We start from the raw sequence: 13,864 nt of genomic DNA, 5'->3' as shown, positions 1-13,864 counted from the left end.
AATGTTCACTTTCAAGTATGAAATGTAACAATTACCGAATGGGTGAGTGTACCAAAGCCATCGCAAGGGCAAGATTGCAGACGACTGGAATGCTATAAGGTTAAGCCAAAGGCTGCCCTGTGCGTTAACATTCAGAACCCCAGTAACAAGTACCTAGGTTGAAAAGTACCCATATGGAGCGCCATTTGTGCCAAAACTGTCTAGCCATTAATTTGTCAATTTGTTTGTCAATTCTTGAATTGGTCAATTGTCCAGCAATTTGTTAATTCATCTAATAATTCATTAATTAATTTGTCAATTCATTAATACGAAAGGCTGTATGGACCTGCAAATTTCCAATCAACCAGACGAACTTCCCTGCAATCTTCCCAACAAACACAGACTTCCAACTGTCAATCTCGCACTGTGCCAAAAACACTGCAACCTTTCCAGCCAATGGGCGCACACACTAATATTTTAACCAATGAAAATCCAGCATCACTCAAAACTGCTTCAGCCAATAATATTTAGAAGGGTGTTTCAAAAGATATTCTATTTAACAAGATACTTGACTCCACTGATTTTCAATAGAGACTTCCATCTCACTGCACGCAAAGCATTGTGGTATATAGAGTTAGGCAAAAAAAATTCTATAGAGAGTCAATGGAGGCGTAAGAAATTTTGCTGGTTTGTGCTGGTTTTCGCCATGTTAAAAAAAATGCATCAATCTTTTGAAGTAGGTTTCATATTTGCCCACGACATTTTGAAGAAAACGGCAACATTAGCAAATTATGACAATATGTAATTATTATGAAAAATGCTATTTTCTGAGCACTGTCCTGTTCCGTGACGCATGTGCAGTAAATAGTTACTGCTGATCGCACATGTCATCGATGATAATATCTATTGACAGCTTTCGGAAGCGGGTAGATTGGACTAACAGCCTTCTTGACTAACAGTTAGCTTGGACTAACAGGCTGTCACCAAAACGTCATCAAGATACTGTGGTACGGGGGTGGGTCCATGAATGCATCACAGGCTCAAAGAGCAGCTTTGGTATACAATTTTCAGAATTTGGGTCTTAAGGAGGTAAATACCCATTCGGTAAAAGTTACATTTCGCACTTGAAAGGGAACAATAGTTACATTCATTTTTTTGACATAGCATATTGGGTTCCTTATTTAGTATAGGGTTATAATCTCTACTACACAAATTCTTTGTATTTTATGATCACTGTTTGTGAAGGCACTTTCATTGACAATGAGGGTTTGGGCTTTTTTACAGTGCATACTTGATGATATAGGGTTTCAGCATAATTTGCCAGCAGCATGCCACAGCTTGTTGCTCTCAGCACAGACAATGGTTTATATTCTAGAACAGATGAGGTGTGAACTGGCATTAAGCAGTGTGCTTTAGGCTCTTCTGGCTCCTTATCAGACATTCTGTTTTTTAATGACTACATTTCCATACTCTATTACTTTACAATGTAGTGTTACTTGAGAATCTCTTTATGCTTGAGACACAGTGTCTTGCCCTAAAACATGCATTCCTTGTCAAGAACAAACATAGAAACTCCTTTAAAAAAGAGAGAGCGTACAGAGGGACAGGAAATTAGCATGTTAAATGTTTTTAGGTACTGAAAACAAATGACTGTCCAAAATGTTTCAGGTTATTTGTTCTACAGTATATTTATAGAAATCTGCAGATACTTTCCCATGCCATTTAGGGGTGGTAGTGGATACAAGCAGATAAAAGCAGAATAATGGCAATGCTTGTTTATTTTTTCCTTTTAGATGCTTCATGAAGAATTGGAGCAACAGCAGCCAATGATAGAGAAACTGGCAGCAGTCGCAAAAAGACTGCAGGACCAGGATCAAGGGAATATAACCAAAGGCTGCCTTGTAGGTTTTGAGGATGTTCAAGCACGCTGGAATACATTGACTTCCAGGGCGAAGGATGAGGTTTGCAAGCTGCAAGACGTTACGGCAAATTTAGGAGAGTTTGAGGTACACCCAATATTGTACTGTTCAGATTAAAAAGCAATGCATTACAACACAGGCTGAATAAGAAATAGGAAAAGGGGGACCAAAATACATTTAAGGTAGAAAGCTGCTTATTTGATAATTATTGACTAGTTGGACTATGTATATTTTTAGAGATTCCTCTTGATTTATTCAGCTATTTGGTTAAAGTCTGAAAGTTTTATAAATACAATATAACTGGTACTATGTATATTTGTATTGTAGAAATGGATACATAAAACAAGAGGTCTATGGCAGATGTTTAACTTGCTTAATTTTGTAGAATTTTTGCAGAGATTTCTGATATATATATATATATATATATATATATATATATATATATATATATATATATATATATATATATATATATATATATATATATATATATATATATATATATATACAGTGCCTTGCAAAAGTATTCAGACCCCTGACCAATTCTCTCATATTACTGAATTACAAATGGTATATTGAAATTTCGTTCTGTTTGATATTTTATTTTAAAACACTGAAACTCAGAATCAATTATTGTAAGGTGACATTGGTTTTATGTTGGGAAATATTTTTAAGAAAAATAAAACACTGAAATATCTTGCTTGCATAAGTATTCAACCCCCACACATTAATATTTGGTAGAGCCACCTTTCACTGCAATAACAGCTTTGAGTCTTTTGGGGTAAGTATGTACCAGCTTTGCACACAGTGTCGGAGTGATTTTGGCCCATTCTTCTTGGCAGATTTGCTGCAGGTTGTTCAGGTTGGTTGGACGACGCTTGTGGACCGCAGTTTTCAAATAGTGCCACAGATTCTCAATGGGATTGAGATCAGGACTTTGACTGGGCCACTGTAGGACATTCACCTTTTTGTTCTTGAGCCACTCCAATGTTGCTTTGGCCTTGTGCTTGGGATCATTGTCCTGCTGAAAGGTGAATTTCCTCCCAAGCTTCAGTTTTTTAGCGGACTGAAGCAGGTTCTCTTGCAGTATTTCCCTGTATTTTGCTCCATCCATTCTTCCTTCAATTTTAACAAGATGCCCAGTCCCTGCTGATGAGAAACATCCCCACAGCATGATGCTGCCACCACCATACTTCACTGTAGGGATGGTGTATCTTGAGGCATGGGCAGTGTTAGGTTTGTGCCACACATAGCGCTTTGAGTTTTGGCCAAAAAGCTCTATCTTGGTCTCATCTGACCACAAAACCTTTTCCTACATCGCAGCTGGGTCACTCTCATGCTTTCTGGCAAACTCCAGACATGCTTTCAGATGGTACTTTTTGAGTAACGGCTTCTTTCTTGCTACCCTTCCATACAGGCCAGTGTTATGCAGAGCTCTTGATATGGTTGACTGGTGCACCATTACTCCACTCCCAGCCACTGAACTCTGTAGCTCCTTCAAAGTTATTGTTGGCCTCTCTGTGGCTTCTCTCACAAGTCTCCTTCTTGTTTGAGCGCTGAGTTTTGAGGGACGGCCTTTTCTTTGCAGTGCCTGGGTGGTGTGATGCAGCTTCCACTTCCTGATTATTGATCCAACTGTGCTCACTGGGATATCCAAACACTTGGATATTATTTTGTACCCTTTCCCTAATCTATGCATTTGTATTACTTTATCTCTAACTTCTGTAGAATGCTCTTTGGTCTTCATTTTCCTTCAGATTCACAGCCTGACCAATGATCCTTCAACAGTGGTGTTTTTATCCAGAAAATGTGACAGCAACTTTAATGGTTCACAGGTGAAGGCCAATGGTAAGGTAATTGTGTCCTCATTAGGGCAATTTCTTTCATCGGTGTAAACTGGGAGGTTCCACGGCACAGGGGTTGAATACTTATGCAAGCAAGATATTTCAGTTTTGTATTTTTCTTAAATATTTCCCAGCATAAAACCAATGTCACCTTACAATAATTGATTTTGAGTTTCAGTGTTTTAAAATAAAATATCAAACAGAACGAAATTTCAATGTACCATTTGTAATTCAGTAATATGAGAGAATTGGTCAGGGGTCTGAATACTTTTGCAAGGCACTGTGTGCGTGTATATATATATATATATATATATATATATATATATATATATATATATATATATATATATATATATATATATATATATATATATATATATACACACATACATAAATACAATATTAGCTCTGCATTTACTAATGAAGATTTAATCAGTTTCCCAGATTTACTGCAGCCTGCAGGTTTTTTTTTCCCCTTGTTACATTAACCAGCAAGCTTTACCTATTTAAATAAAAGGGGAAATGTAATGACACGTGGTTGAATCAAAGCTGTCACATTAACAACCTGTTTGGTTATTGCCCACATAGGATAAATCTGGAGAAGTTCAGAAGTGGATGGATGGAGTGGAGAGCTTTCTGACCAAAGAGAATGTTGCTTTGGAAGATGCTGAGAAACTTCGGGAGGACTTGGAACAATGCACGGTTAGTGTGACATTCCTCCTGGTTTGTAAGAGTAGAATTATATACATTTCTGTGCTGAAATCCTTTTGCTAAAGTGAACTGGTTTAGAAGTTATTAAATGTGTTGGGGGAATTGTGATCTGTGACACAATATTCATTTTGCTATCAAGTTGCTATTTAATTCTTAATATGCTATGATTCTGCTACAGTGACACGGATTGGGATCCCTGTGTTGGAAGATTTTTCTTTGTAGGAAATCACTCAATAAATCTTACCACTGAATTCAATTATAACGAAACCATTAAAAAAAAGGTTTATTTGCTATGGTGTTTTGGTTTTATTTGTGAATAAATTCATTAATTTGACCTAAGTTTGCATCGAATATATCATTTCAGATGTTTGTGAATGAAATGGAAAGTGTGGAAGTAGCTTTGAACAGCATGAAAGACTGTGAAGCAGCACTGAAACAACAGTCATTCCTAGGTCTGGGAGGCTGGGGACAGTCCAGACTAGCAAACTACCAGGCAAGATGGGAGAAACTAGCTAAACAGGTGGGCATGTTGAATGTTCGTTATTATATGCTAAACCATAAACAAACCTGTAAGTCCTACACAGAACTGCTCAGACAAGAAAAAAATCCATGTTGGTGCTTTTCATTTTCTTAACTACAACAACATACAAGGCACCAGTGCTGTTAAAGACTCGTCATTCTGGTACTAGTCAACACAGCTGTGTGTTTCCGAGGGTCCTGGTATCATTTTTAACTGAAACCTAGCTGTAGTCAGCTAATTATAATTTGAGTATGTGATATCAGTGATGGACTTGCTTCAATGTTAGTTATATTACTTGGAAGAAACAAAAAAAAGCAATAATGTTTCTTCAGTGATCTTTATTCTGTTTTATATATTACCATTTTTATATACCGTATTCCTTCGAATTTAAGACGCCCTCAAGTTTAAGATGCAGCCCAAACTTACCACCCTCAATTTGAGGAAGAAATAAAACATCAAATAAATATGCATTTACAAAGATACAACCTCAATTACGCTGTTGTATCCTACAAAACTGACATGAAACCGTGTTGTTGTAGATTAACCACGGAGCTTGTTTATTGTGCTGCGTACTGTATAATACTTAAGATGGCGTCTGTGCCGTACACATACCATCACTCACTTACGGCATCACACAGAACAGCAAGTACGACACAACACCCCATGGCATCAGGCAACATGTAACCCAGCAACCACAACAGCATTGAACATTGCTTGGCATGTCGAAAAATACAGGGTCTGATCAGCATTTCCGGTCTGTCCAAGCTGGTACTGTTTGTTAGAAATGCTGAAATTGTAAACGTTTCTCTTGGAATTCCTCAGGAAGCTTGGTTTGTTTTTTCCCAGCAGTGTCACATTTCTGCTTGTGTATTCGGGCAGATGCCTTTGTTGTCTCTTCTTGGCTGTCAGTCACGTCTTTTGTTGCCGATTTTAATACACGCATCACTATACTGTACTCGAATTTAAGATGCAGGATATTTTTGAGAAGCAAAAAATGCTTAGTGTGTCTTAAATTCGAAGGAATACGGTAAGTTAAAAACGTGCTTCATGGTGATTTTTGATGATACATACTATATGTGTGACATCATTTTTTGCCAGCACTGTAGACTGATCACAGTTTATTGCAGCATATAAATATCAAAATGAAATGGCAGGTGGATTTTTTGCAGATCATTTGCTTGACAGAGCATGTCTGTTAAAACAGCATTTTATGTTTAATGTACTAGAGATGGGAAGGTTGATTTTCAGGTTTATTATTTCCAGATTTTAAGCCACCATGATCGGATATCTGAGAACCAGGAGAAAGCAGAGAATTTAAGGAAAGACTTGGCGGAGATGCAAGAATGGATGAGCCAGGCGGATGAGGAGTACTTGATGAGGGACTTTGAATACAAGACTCCAGAGGAGCTAGAGGGAGCTTTGGAAGAAATGAAGGTAGGACTAAATAATAATTGCCAAAGGCCCCTGGTTATGGAGACACAGGGGTTAACAGCAGTATAAGCCCAGTGAGTACTGGAACACACACCAATACAAAGCCTCTGTGTCATGCCAGCTGTACAACTGCAGAAAGATGACATTCATAAATTAGATGTGAAAAATCCCCAGGGCATGTTGCACTGGAAAACCGTGTTACACTGTTTTAAATAAAACGTACATTTAAAAATGTAATGAATTAAAAAAAAAAAAAAAAAATACTCCAGACTCTGTGGCACAGCTGTGTTTTGACAAAGAAGAAAACAAGTGATAAACCAAGTATACATCGTTTCAGCCACTAGGTGTGGAATGTTAACTACGCTGTTTAACATACCTTCAGCTGTTCATTTGACAGGTGTGTGTGTGTGTGTGTGTGTGTGTGTGTGTGTGTGAAAGCAGTTTGTTTATACTGCATTGCAGCGCATTAAGGATCTGGTTTGTTTTATTTTTGTATTTTATTGGATGGTAGAAGTGGTGATCTACAGAAGGTGGAGATGAACATATACAGTATGTTGAATCACATTGGACACATTGTCTCCCATGTTAAGATGTTAACTAATGCATTACATCAGAAAAATGTGTGGGCACCCTGTGTTGTCACTGTTTCTGGTCTGCTTTTTCCCTCTACAGAGAGCGAAAGAGGATGTGTTACAGAAGGAGGTGAAAGTGAAGATTATGAAGGATAGTATCAACATGCTGGTGGCAAAGTCGCCCCCTGGTGGCCAGGATTTGACATTGAAACTTGCTGTTGTGCTAAAGAATTATCAGAAACTTTGTGATCGATTTCGGAGCAAATGTCACACTCTGGAGGTAGGCGTAAATGTATAAAAAATGTATACATCTTTAATATTGTGACTTCCAGCATTACTCTTTTTTGCCCCATTTTTAAGAAATGTATTTCCACATAGCAAAGCTGGACCAATAACAGGCAGATCCTTGTTACACCCTTACCTTTTTTCATAAACTGATTGTTTTTCCCATTATAATAAGATAAGTAAACAAGTGGATGTCATGCTCAGTCCAATTTGATTCTTAATCGTTTTCAGGAGGTTTGGTCTTGCTGGATTGAGTTGATGCAGTATTTGGATATGGAGACAAACTGGTTAAACAATCTGGAGGAGCAGGTCCAGAGTGCTGAGAACCTGCTAGACAGCACTGAGACTGTTAATGAAGCGCTAGAGGTAAAAATGACACAGATAGATACTTTCTGATCAATAACTCATTACATTTTATTTTAGAAGTTCCTTGTTGTGTTTAGAATATATCTATTTTAGTCAGCAGTGGTTTGTTTTTATTGATGTCAAGCTGTTTCTCTTTAAATTATCCCTGATAAATGCCTTTTTAAAGTTTCCAAAGTTTTTAATAGTGAGGGTCAATGGGGTGGCTATTCATTACTGCAGTGGAGATTGATTTGTATTTGGTATTACTTAGCAGGGGAGCTTGACTATAATCATTTCTCTGCTTTCTTTCTCTCAGTCTCTGGAGTCTGTTCTGCGCCACCCTGCAGACAACCGGACACAGATCCGGGAGCTTGGACAGACACTGATAGACGGAGGAATTCTGGATGAAATCATCAGTGAAAAGCTGGAGGCCTTTAATACACGCTACGAAGAGCTCAGTCACCAGGTAGGGGTTGGGGGTAGTTTCGTACTGCATTGTCAACCATTAGCTGATTTAACAGGTTGCATATAACATTATAGCATTATACTGTATGTATGTTGACAAGTGTTACATATGTAACACTTCCAGTGAGTTATTTGTAAAACATACACTGCCATTGGTAGCTAGTTCTGCTGTGTTTTTTTTTTATATATATATAAATTTAGTGACCTATTGTTATTTATTTATTTACCCCCAATTTGGAATGTTCAGTTATGTTTTGTCTCCTCACCGCAGCGAGTCCCCACACAGCACAGATGTTCTGAGTGCGTGTGATTGTCCTCCGATCTCACAAGCCTAAAGCCAGAATCACTTTAATGCCGAGCAATCCAGAGCAGTGGGCGGGATACCGATCCCGGAGAACATAGAGCAGTCCTGTTTTTTATCCACTCATAATGTGCTCGTTGTCTGGCCAGTAGGGTTTGCTGCTGCACGATGAGGAGAAGCAATCCCTGCCGGTTTCCCATCCCCCTCCCCGGGAGCGTCAGAGCCAATGTGTCGCCCCCCTCGGGGTCCCCAGCAAAGTTCGGCCTCTTTGCAAAGCCTGGACATGAACTGGCACTGTCCAAGCTGTGTGACTCATCCTGTGCTCCCAGCGGCAGCGCTTTAACTGGATGAGCCACTCGGGGACCCCTAGTTCTGCTGTTTATTTTGATTGGAACTTTTAATTTTGCACACCTCTTGTTGCAAAACAATACCAAACACAGTGGTAGGGAAAGAGTTTAATCTGCATGTTTTCATGGCTGTCCTTTTCAACTAACTAATCTGGTCTATGTAAATTCCCCTGTTCTAGGCTGTGAGGAGGCAGATCTCTTTGGAACAGCACTTACAGTGTCTTCGGGAGAATGACCAGCTTCTGCAGGCCCTTCAAGAGTCACTGACGCAGCTGGACCAGCAGCTGACCTCCTATTTGACTGACAGGCTTGATGCCTTCCAACTTCCACAGGAGGCACAGGTGCTTGTCCATACTGTGTCAGAATCTAATAAACTAGGTTTATTTCAATAAACAATACATATTTACTTATTGAATTTAGTAACACATATAAATTGTAACTTAATAATTGTGAATCAGACATTTTAGTAGTAAACAATACATAAAGCTGTTCCAGCAATAAACAAGTTAACATTGAATATAAAAAAAAATATGTATATATGTAAAAGCCATGGCACTTTTTTCTGTTCTGTTTGATACTAGACCATTCAAGCTGAGATTGCTGCCTATGAAGTCAGCTTGGAGGAGCTGCGACGAAGGAATGCAGGCAACTTCCCCCCTGTCACCCCAGAGGGCAAGTCTCCTCGCGGGGGTACCTTACTGGACGTACTCCAGGTGAGAGATGGACAAAGGTGTCCTTTTGATTTAATGATGTTATATAGGTACTGTATGACTGAGCAGGTTTCATAGAGATTCTGCATGAGCACTGAAGGGCACATTGAACAATTTTGTCGTTCCATTCAAACATTCATCAGCTAATCCAGCAATGTCAGTCAGAATTTGAGTAATGTGAAATACTCATTCTTATTTATATCCAACATGCGTTAGAATATCGGCACTGTATGAAATGTGTAGAATTGACTTCAAAAGCTTGTTTAACACAGTGTTTCAATTTTTATATTCAGTATTATGGTACTTTGTTTCACAAAGCCAGAATGCAAATTCATCACTGATAATTCTTTATCTATGTGCCTAACATTGAACCACATGTTATGTCAACAGAGGAAGCATCGGGAGATATCCACTAAATACCAGCTCTTTCAGAAACCTGCCAACTTTGAGCAGCGGATGCTGGATTGTAAGCGTGTACTGGATGGTGCCAAGGCTGAACTGCAGGTGTTGGATGTGAGAAGTGTTGAGCCAGATGAGATAAAGGCTCACTTCGATGGATGCATGGTAAAAGAGTTATCAGATCATAGAAGCCATATAGTATTTGAGTTTTTATTTATTTATTTATTTATTTATTTATTTATTTATTTATTTATTTTTTTAAATAGCACTTGTTTACCTTTGAATAGTTCCAAGGTTTGGTAGTCATCAGGCAGTTAAACCGGTTCACTTACACATCCTTTTAAAATATCTAATGTTAGATGTAGGAACCATTTATTTGAATGCTTTACCACTCCGTGCTATTCCTTTTGTTTTGTTCTGTTGCTAATATCCCCTCCCCCCCCCCTCCCCCCATATCAGAAACTCTACAAGACCTTAAGCGAGGTGAAATTGGAGGTGGAGACTGTAATTAAGACGGGAAGGCAGATTGTACAGAAACAACAGACTGACAATCCCAAGGGAATGGATGAGCAGCTAACTGCTTTAAAACTCCTTTACAATGACCTTGGAGCTCAGGTAAAGAGTGTTAAATTTGCTCAATGGAGATTAAAAATAGGGCTTATGGGAGTCCTGAACACCACATTGTTATAGGGCTTTGTGAAAAGTGCCAAGGCAATAAATAAAATAAGAAACAAATAAATAAAACCTTTTTAATGTATTTTTGGGGGTTTTGGCCCAGACCAAATTTTATCATGATTGAATACATACCTGTTAAGATACAAACAAGTGGCCTCTATTTGTCCTGTTCTGTAGATATATGCAAATTGTTACATACATCTCGTAGTAGATTCTCGGTTTATAGTTTTTTGATGCAGAGAGTACTTTTTTGTTGACATACAGTCTTTACAGACATATTTTGAAGCATAATTGGTTTTTCTTGGCCAGTTCTCTCAATGCCCCTCAGTATCCTCAAGCACAAAGTTGTTATAGGCTACAAAAACAGAATTATGGGCATACATCATTGTAACTTTTTTATTATTTTTCTTGCAAGTATGGCACCAGCTGTGCCTTCTCTAATGGGGTGATTTGTAATAAAAACGACATTGTAAAAACACTGCTGCCCAAGGTGGATATTTGTAATTCACTTAAGAGTTTGTTTTCCTTTGGAACACTTTTGTACCTTATAAAGCACCACAGAACTACAAATACAGAAGTACGAAAACTTACCGGCCTACCAAAAAATTGTGTAGGTTGTCGGCAATGAAATGTCTTTATTATCCCTGTAATTTGCAAAAATATCCTAGTGTTAACACGGATGCCAAAGTACTTTGTTTATTAAATATATCTGTATAGGTGACAGAAGGCAAGCAGGACCTGGAGAAAGCCCTGCAACTCTCTCAAAAACTGCAGAAGGAGACGACAGCTCTGCAAGGGTGGCTCGCTGCAACAGAGACCGCACTAAACCAGAAGAACGCTTCAGAGAACATGCCAGCTGATGTCGATGCGGAGATTGCCTGGGCAAATGTAGGCTTGTCTTCAAAATGATATAAAATACAAAATATAAGAAATGGAAGGAATTCATATATACAGTAAAATACAGAATTACTGTACATGGGTTGTTACAGTTTATACATGTATATATGTTAGAATATCACACAATTAATAACTTGCATGTATTCAATGTTTTCATTGTCCTTTGAAATAGAAAATAAAAATATAATTTTTTGGGGGGCTGGGGAAAAACAAAACAAAAATAGATGATCTGGGAAGGTGGCTCTGTGAGAGAGTGACAGCTGCAACACCGATCAAAGCTACTATCATCAAAGCAAACAGCCTGTCATTCAAGCTGTGTAAGTAAACAGAGACAAGACTGGCACCTTCCACAAGAGCTTGATTGTCTCCTGTATGAAGTTTGGTGCAGTTTAATGACGGCATGTCATAGTTACACAGCTAAGAAGGGATGCATAGCGTGAAATTGAACATGACCGATGGCGGCTACTCATAGACCACTAAGGAATCAAACACATCCGATGGAGACTGCAGAGGGGTTAGGGGCAATTAAACAAATGTTTTTGGCTAATGCTATTCCCCTGACCATTTTATGTACATAACATTTTAAGGATGTTACCTAGCCTCACTTCACGGCCTCCTGTTTTGTCTTTCATTCAATCTGTATTGGGGTCTGAAGTGTATGAATTAAGTTGCTTTATCTTACTATTAACATTAGTTTAACCAGATGTGGTTTGTTTACTGTATATTCCAAAAATATTTAAATGGAATGATTTTGGCTGAACTGCAGTTTACTAATGAGTTTTTGTTGGGTGCAGGGCGTGCTAAAGGAGCTGGAGAGGAGAAAGGCTAGCCTGAGCAGCATCACAGAGAGCAGTGCTGCCCTGCAAGGCCTAGTAGAGGGCAGTGAGACTGGGCTGGAGGAGAGGCTCTGTGGGCTCAATGCAGGCTGGGGACGAGTGTGCACCTGGACTGAGGACTGGCTCAGCACTGTGCTGGTGGGTAAAAGGGCTGTAGTATATGGAGGGGGGGGGGATTAACTTTATTTAAGCACTTTACGTTCAGCGATTGGTCGTCATTGGTCATCTATATTGATGACCAATGATTTTTAAAAAGAATGGCAGAATTGTCTTTATATGAGAGGATCTAGATTGATGAACCTGGGAAGCTGTCTTATTACTGATACAGCACTTGCAGCCACAGTGCTAAGCTTTCCCTCCTTTGATATCAAACTTCCTGTAGGATGATAGAATCCTTTGATTTTAACAGGATATTTTTTTATTTATTTTAAACCTACTTTGATGGATTACTAACATCTGTTGTTGGATTCTACTGTAGAAACACCAGAATGAGATGGAGATCTTCGATGAGAATTTGGCCCACATTAGCACTTGGCTCTACCAAACAGAAATTTGCTTAGATGAGACAGATAAACAGACCCCAAGCGAGAAGGAGGAAGTCATCAAGGTAGTGGAACGTTCATTCTTCCTGATCACCTCTTCTTGCATAAATGAATAAACACAAGTCACAAACTGATGCCTTGTTGTCATTTCTTCAGAACCTGCTCTCTGAACTGGATGATGTTAGTTTACGTGTGGACAGTGTGCGGGATCAAGCAATTATTCTGATGACTAGCAGAGGGTCGGCTAGCCGTGAAGTTGTGGAACCCAAACTGGCAGAACTAAATCGCAACTTTGAGAAGGTTTCCCAGCATATTAAATCTGCTAAGGTAAGCTGCCAAAGATTGCTTTGCAGTGATGTGACTTGGAAGTGTGCAGTAAGTTAGAGAACATGTGACTTATATATGACTTAAATCCTTATTGCTACCCTAACATGTAAAGAATAGTTAAAATATATTTAATTGAATGTTCACTATTTGTATTTATTATTATTTGTTATGTTTTTTCAGATGTCTGTGGGTACAGAGCCCCTGACCTATGAAGTCAGTGTCAGGCAGGAGGGGCAGAAGATGGAGAAGGTGCCCTCTGATGACTTGCACCTGTTTGACAAGGACTTGCAGAACCTGCTCAAGAACCTGGACAGGCAGCTGGATTCCCCTGAGCAGCATTCTCAAGATGATGAAAAGGTAAACACCATATTGTTTTAACCCTTTGCAGTCCATTTATTAATCGCGCGTCAGGCACGCCAGGTCTAATTAATTTTCACACGCGCAGTTAATTTTATACGCGCTGTTTAAAAGTATTTTTTTTCACAGTCAAACGGGTTTAAATGGCCCTGCATATCAACAAAGCACTCACTAGGCATCTCCAGCCCCGCCCCACCCTTTCGTTTGCTATAGCGTTCATCTATGTAAGAAATAAATAATAATAATAATAGTCGTACATACCGATCGATCATCTCCGGATCACTCGTTTTATCACCAAACTCCTCAATAATGCGATCCAAGTCATTATTTTATTACTATAACATCTGAAAAAAGCTCTGCAAATGTCCATGATAGTCTCTGTGCGCTGACGCACTCAGCCAG

General features: G+C 38.9%; 1 protein-coding gene across 7 annotated transcripts in view; it reads left to right on the top strand.

Moving 5' to 3' along the window:
• The window catches only part of LOC117411380 (utrophin-like), a 236,303-nt gene that overhangs the window by 71,266 nt on the left and 151,173 nt on the right, over positions 1 to 13,864 (top strand). For all 7 annotated transcript variants that reach the window (XM_034018793.3, XM_034018795.3, XM_059025174.1 and 4 more), the window contains exons 23-38: positions 1,773 to 1,985; positions 4,331 to 4,444; positions 4,818 to 4,973; positions 6,237 to 6,407; positions 7,077 to 7,256; positions 7,493 to 7,627; positions 7,923 to 8,072; positions 8,899 to 9,060; positions 9,301 to 9,432; positions 9,820 to 9,993; positions 10,288 to 10,443; positions 11,221 to 11,391; positions 12,195 to 12,374; positions 12,715 to 12,843; positions 12,935 to 13,105; positions 13,286 to 13,462. In XM_034018793.3, coding sequence (XP_033874684.3) covers positions 1,773 to 1,985; positions 4,331 to 4,444; positions 4,818 to 4,973; positions 6,237 to 6,407; positions 7,077 to 7,256; positions 7,493 to 7,627; positions 7,923 to 8,072; positions 8,899 to 9,060; positions 9,301 to 9,432; positions 9,820 to 9,993; positions 10,288 to 10,443; positions 11,221 to 11,391; positions 12,195 to 12,374; positions 12,715 to 12,843; positions 12,935 to 13,105; positions 13,286 to 13,462 — 2,571 coding nt within the window. The remainder of the gene's footprint in view (positions 1 to 1,772; positions 1,986 to 4,330; positions 4,445 to 4,817; positions 4,974 to 6,236; positions 6,408 to 7,076; positions 7,257 to 7,492; positions 7,628 to 7,922; positions 8,073 to 8,898; positions 9,061 to 9,300; positions 9,433 to 9,819; positions 9,994 to 10,287; positions 10,444 to 11,220; positions 11,392 to 12,194; positions 12,375 to 12,714; positions 12,844 to 12,934; positions 13,106 to 13,285; positions 13,463 to 13,864) is intronic.

Source organism: Acipenser ruthenus, chromosome 6 (assembly GCF_902713425.1).
Source record: "Acipenser ruthenus chromosome 6, fAciRut3.2 maternal haplotype, whole genome shotgun sequence".
Taxonomy (NCBI): domain Eukaryota; kingdom Metazoa; phylum Chordata; class Actinopteri; order Acipenseriformes; family Acipenseridae; genus Acipenser; species Acipenser ruthenus.
This window is presented reverse-complemented; position numbering and strand designations above follow the sequence as displayed.